A 6,091-nucleotide genomic window follows, 5' to 3' on the forward strand; every position below is an offset into this window, starting at 1 on the left:
GCGATTCCCCTACTGATTCCACTGCAGGATCTTCTCTTGGAATCTGCAGGTTCGGTGCCCACAATATTTATGTGACACATTAGAACAGGAGGTTTTACACGAATATGTAATTGCAGATGGGCATCAGCTGTAATTTCATCTTTTCTGTATTTTTTTTCCCAGGAGAAAGGACACCTGACCAGACAGAATCAAGTTACGACGAAAACAATTCTCCTTTACAGATATCAGCTAAATATGTGATAATGCCTTGTAAATAAAAAGAAATGCTACAGTATATGTATTGTTTAACAAATGTTATTTTTTTCTTTGGGCCTTTCAGACCGCTCATAAAATTTGGGTATTTTTGCCATTTACGTCAATTAAAAATATTTTAACGGACCAGTTATTCCAGAGAGCTGTATACATTAAAATAAAGAGGAAATGGGGTTTATAGCACAAATGTATAACAAGATAGAGACAAGACCAAGTGACTGATACACTCTCTCCTGATGTAAGAAGGTCCTCTGTTGTCCGGGGAAAAAGCTTAAGGGACCGAACCAATCCTTGTATGCGGAAGCAGGGGGCACAGCTTCAACACGCAAACAGACAGTGCAGAGACAGGACCAGTGAGTGCTCCGGCCCCGGGGCATCCGTACAGTGCAGGCCCAAGTACCGCTGCCAGAGATGTGCAGTGTGCCCGCTGGTCACCACGAAGCGAGGTGCTAGACAATCTGGGCATGCCACCCAAGAGAGACCGGGTGCTGGATCATTATTCATGCCCTGATTCCCCAGTGTACATCAGTCAGACCACAGTGGGCGCGGACAGTGTGGTGGCACACTCTCCTGGCTACATCAGTATATGGACTAGGGGCAGTGGAAGGTACCGAAGACAGACCACTTCTGCCAGAAGACAAATCTGCATTATCTTCAGGACCCCCACTGGACAAGTACCACGCCGGCCGTAGGGAACATCTCCTGCTCCGTGATTCATCCTATCCTGGGAGACATCTGACAGGATAAGTGACCCAACAAGAACTGATACCCTTTCTGCTGTTCTTTCACTCTGCATATTGTTTATACTTTGAACTGCTTACTCCCCTGTTAACCATTTACCTCCCTGTGTGGAGTATGCATTGAAAGACCACAAGAGATAAATGGAAGGCCTAAAATAACAGATATTGCAGAAGTCCAGGAGGGAGTAGATTAGGGCAAGCACAATTTTGTTACATTAGGATTGAGGAACAGACAGGCTTGAGAAATTATATTTTGAGTCAAAAAGGCGAAGTCCAACCGAACAATTGTTTATTTTAGTCCACCTCCAAACTCAATGCATCAGATATGAGGTGTAGAATGTGTGGGAGTCATTAACAGTGATTGCAATTGAGCAAGATGGTGGAAAGCGAGCGGCTTCAGTATCTGCACATGGACCCAATCAGATCTGGCGGATTTTTCAAGTCTGCAGCCGATCTTCAAAGATTAAAGCATCTTCATTATTGCTCAGTTAGTAACCCCAAGTTAACATGCCCCTTCATAATCTAAAAGAAATTATATGTTTTAGAATTACAATGGATGAAGTTTTCCCTACAAATCAAGTAACACATTCCAGCTCAGGATTAAATTGTCCTATTTTGCTGGCTCTTGATTCTCCTTACGGCTTAAATGTTACAAGGAAGTTCCCCTACATGAACTATTAAATGGCAACTGAGTCATTACAGCCAAGAGCGCTGTTCTCGCCTTTTGAACAGCAACATTGTGTAGTGCAGGTGGTTGTTACAATAGAGGTGTGCACCATGAGAAGTGATACAGATGTGTGGTCATCAATAGTGTGTATCAGGTGTACAGAAACACACTGGTACCACTTACACTAGATGAACATGCCAAAGGATATCAGATGCGATTTTTTGTAGGTTGTCATCCAACTGTTTACGTGAATTCTTAACTGATATCACAATGTACCAAATCTAGCCCATGTTGTCCCAACATCTTGCAGTTGACCTACATAGGACACTTCTCCCCTTCTCTAGAACATTAAGGCTCCACCATCACAATAAGTCTTAAATAGATGTAAAGACCTAGAGCCAGTCCAATTTTTTGGGGGTGAGTAGGTCTAGTTCATTAGTGTCACCTGACATCAGGAACTGCACCACCTGTGCGAGTGGCATGCCAGCAAGTACTCCAAAGTTGCAATACCAGACAGACCATGGTCAGGCAAAGTGCAGTTTCTGAAAGTGTAAGAACAAATTACCCAGGACTTGGATCCACCTCCAATCCAGTATTGATCTCCACTAATCACAGCAGGACCTGAAATGGCCAGATGTCACAGACCAAGACCAGTATATGAGCCTTTTGTAGGCCACCTGCTTATGACGCAAGAGGTCACTTGCCTTGGCTGTGGAAAAGAGCCCAGTTACTTCTTGGCACCTGTGCATCAGTCCCTGCCAGACATACACAGCAGCTCAGATCGTCACAAATAGGAGCTGCAGTACCAATAATGACCATTTGATTGTATGGAACTATGCAATTAGAAGAATAAGGCGATCCTGCCACCATATACACAGATCAAGCCAATAAGAATTACTTAATTTATTCATTTGTTAAAAATAAACATGTCAGTGCATAGATCATGTAACAGAACAAACATAAAAATATAAATAGTCTGTTTTACATAAAAACATTGTATAAAAGCAGAGGATCGTTTTTTCCTAAAACCAGTTTTCTTGTCAGCGTTTTGTGTTCACCCAGTGGTATCGGTCAAAACGAGGGCCGGCGGCCTTCCTATAGTGTTTGTAGGCTCTGTGCTGAGGATAGTAACCTGCAGGCTGGGGCTGGTGGTAGCCATCGTTTGGGTAGTTCTTCCGGCGAGGGAATTGGGACCAGGTTTGCGTAGGTTGGCTGTATTCTGTGCACTGTATGAGAGACAGGACAGGGTTATGGGGTACAGTCAATAGTGCAACATGAAGATCTAAACCCCCTCCAAAACTAAAAAGCCATGTTTGGTTTATGCCAGTGGAGAAAGGCAGCATTACAACATTTGTGACCAAGTGCCTGTGAGCCGGTTGATCATTTTGTGCCAAGACTCTGCACAGAATGACTGTTCAAACTAATTACAGGCGCTCTGCTTCATGGCAGGGCCAAATCTTCATACACTCCCTACCTTTCTCTGGCTCAATGACACCAGAATAAGGGGGTGATGGAGGGAAATAAAATATACAGTAAATGACCAACTCTGGGTCAAGTGCCAAGTGTTAAAACTAATTCCTAACAGTCATTCTATGCCGACAGTCCATTTTAGAAAGCCAAACCTATGGCGCATCATTGCTATAGCACAATGTAAACCAGAAGTGAAGACCTCCACACCTTTGTGTGTGCCTGGTAGATACTGTTGGGATTGCTCACGGTAGGGATGGTTTTCGGTTCCTTTACAGAAGTCTCTTCATCCGAAGACGTCCCAGAGTGATAGTCAGAAGTTGCCTTCTCTACAGCAGTGCTAATTCTCTTCGACACGTTACAATCATCCTTATCCATGAAGCTTGCAATTGTAAATGGGCTGTTTTTCTCACCATATCTGTGCAGAAGTAAGACATAAGCTTTGCCTTCATACTTGTCACCAGTTATGCAAAATACACTCCCACCACCTACCTGCAGCAGACTTCAAACGGATCCACCCATATGGTCATTTCCTTTGGCAATCCAAGATCCTCGAAGTCTACGTCACTCTCAGCACAGGCTTGCTCCAAGACAGAGTCCACCGACTGACACTTATTAATTCTTATGCATCTGGAAGAAATTTTGCCTTTTACCAAGCAGAAAATCCATTCACAGCATGCTTCTACACAATTAGTTTAGCCTCCAAGTTGTGCAGCCGTTAAGTAATCCATATTGGCAGTGTGACCACCAAGACTACAGGAGTTTAAAAGAAGCTTGGAGTAGATTTTATCAGAAATCTGCTTCCTTCTCCACCAACATCTTAAGTTACTCAGATACCATATATAGACAAAAGAAAACATCAAAATTAGTCTATTGTGGCAGGTTGCCACCAGAACAGATTCCAACACAATGTAACATTAAACATGAATTTTATTAACAAGTTAAAGTTACTAAAGAGATACTAAAAATAGACAGGGCTGAGGAAAAAAACAAAAAAAAAAAAAAAAAAAAAAAAAAGAAACAGCACAATAGATATTGATAAAGCCCACTGTTTACATCACTATTGGCAAGTTATAAGCCATAGTAAAGGCAGGAATACATTCTGTGAATCAGTAGGTAATATAAATATTATACTGGAATGGAGTTTATGAATTATATAGAAGGGAAATTATTCAAGGAAAAGTGTAAAAAAGTGCCAAAAATATTCCAAACATAGTGGCTATACAGAAAATAAGCAGCGGAGTCTGAAAATTCTGTACACCTTGTGTCATAATATCCCAGTAAATGGGGCTAGAGATGCTGTCGCTGTCATCTTAAAATGCAATAAATACCTGGTAGTGGGTATACTATGTGGCTGGTGGTGCTGGCCAGAGGTAAAGTAGCAAGGCTGTGCTCTCCCTTCCCACCCCAAGCAAGCAGCACTCGTTAGGTGGGAAGGGAGAGCACAGCCTTGCTACTCTACCAGCACCACCAGCCACATAGTATACCCACTACCCAGGTATTGGTCTGTATCTACTTTTTTGGAGGTCTCAGCTCATTTTTTGAGTATTCCTTTAATAATTTAACTTAATAAAATTCATATTTTTAACGTTGCATTGTTTAGGAATCTCTTCTGGTCTGGTGGAAACCTGCCACAATAGACAATTTTGATATATATTGTTTGAAGTGTCTGACAACCACTTTTTTTAACAAGAGAAAACATGCATTGGTTGAGAGGTAGCAATCTTACCGAAAAGCTTGTCCTTTTGATGGATTTTCTGTATACCAGTGGGTTTTATATCTTGCAAATAGTATGGTCGTCAGTTTGGCACCAAACTTTTCTATTTTCTGCTTGCTCAGCTTCCTGTGCTTCTTAACCAGCATTGTGATGAAGACAACAGTGGCGGCAATTTCTTCCTTCATTATTTAATTTAGTAATTGACAATGGGTGATGGAAAAGCTGTGGAGAGGGTGACACAATTGGTTATTTTTTGCTGAATAATTGCAGAAGACTGAAGTATATAACAAGGCATCAGTGCCGTTTCAGACAAATTGGGGCCCTAGGCAAATTTCAAGTGTACATTGTGGTGCCCCTGAGGGTTCAGTTGCCACAGAGGTACTGCACCTCCTCCTGAGGTAGTATCCCATTCTCCAGGTAAGATGGCAACACCTGACCAGCCTCCAACACCTGCATCCCACACAAACAGTAGTGTAGCAGAGCAACCTTCATGGCTCCCTGCTTGGAACACGAAGTGTGTAGGGAGGTGGGTGGAGCTTAGACTGCAGGAGAATATTAGGACTAGGGCAGTCTGAGAGAAGATCCCCTGAGAGGGATGAGTGAAGGAGGTGCTGCAGCAGACTTCAGTGACCTGAAGCTGCTGGCACGGGAAAGAAATAGAAAGCCCGATTCTCCAGAAGGAAGATAGATTAGTGTGGAACGTAAGGAGAAGAGAACTAAGGACTAGGGTAGGAGTGGAGCCCATCCTCAAGTTCTAAGTGCATGGCCGGGGTCCGGTCCCCGAGGTTGTATGGATACTGATGGTCCTGCAGCAGACACTGGAGGAATAGAAGTTGTCACCACTTTATTCCCACCTATGACTTGGGGGCACAACAGCAACGCGAGTGAGACGGGACTTGATAGCAAGGAGTCCCCGAAGCAGGCTACAGCTGTCTGCCGTACAAGTAGAGTTCTAAGTAACATCAAGAAGGAGGAACTTGGGTTTAACACACAACTACCTCAGTGTAAGCGCTAGTGTGGAGACATTCAGAACAGGCACACGAAAGGGAGAGCTGGAGAGGTTAATTCCATCTGCCTGGGAGTTGGCCGAGCCCCTGATCTGGAGACCGCAGCATTGAAGTGGGCACCTGTCTGTGCCAAGAACGTGAGTAAAAGAACTGGAACTGCATTCATCTGTCTCATTGCCTTCTTCCTGTGCCAACCCACTCAGCACTGCTACATCTGTGCCAGACACTACACCCATTACCA

At 43.4% G+C, this 6,091-nt stretch overlaps 1 protein-coding gene across 2 annotated transcripts; it reads right to left on the reverse strand.

Annotated features, from left to right (window-relative positions):
• Positions 1 to 2,547: 2,547 nt before the first annotated feature.
• On the reverse strand, positions 2,548 to 5,090 carry BTG4 (BTG anti-proliferation factor 4). 2 transcript variants are annotated; one of them, XM_073585130.1, is made up of 4 exons: positions 4,856 to 5,090; positions 3,619 to 3,756; positions 3,376 to 3,544; positions 2,548 to 2,885 (listed from the first exon to the last, which is right to left on the reverse strand). In XM_073585130.1, exons 1-4 carry the CDS (start codon positions 5,026 to 5,028, stop codon positions 2,700 to 2,702), a joined length of 666 nt encoding a protein of 221 aa, XP_073441231.1. In that variant the 5' UTR covers positions 5,029 to 5,090; the 3' UTR covers positions 2,548 to 2,699. The 2 variants fall into 2 exon arrangements, with proteins under 2 accessions (XP_073441231.1, XP_073441230.1); XM_073585129.1 differs by having other exon boundaries at positions 3,337 to 3,544; positions 4,856 to 5,089.
• Positions 5,091 to 6,091: the final 1,001 nt, after the last annotated feature.

The sequence above is a fragment of the Dendrobates tinctorius genome, unplaced genomic scaffold, assembly GCF_039654945.1.
Source record: "Dendrobates tinctorius isolate UK_male_01 unplaced genomic scaffold, ASM3965494v1 ptg000086l, whole genome shotgun sequence".
Classification (NCBI taxonomy): Eukaryota; Metazoa; Chordata; class Amphibia; order Anura; family Dendrobatidae; genus Dendrobates; species Dendrobates tinctorius.

Coding starts and splice junctions, on each gene's coding strand:
- BTG4 (XM_073585129.1), bottom strand. CDS start 5,028: ATGAAGGAAGAAATTGCCGCCACTGTTGTCTTCATCACAATGCTGGTT. Junction 3,757..4,855: donor TCAAAAGGACAAGCTTTTCG/GTAAGATTGCTA, acceptor AATTTCTTCCAG/ATGCATAAGAATTAATAAGT. Junction 2,886..3,336: donor TCTACCAGGCACACACAAAG/GTGTGGAGGTCT, acceptor TCTCTCATACAG/TGCACAGAATACAGCCAACC.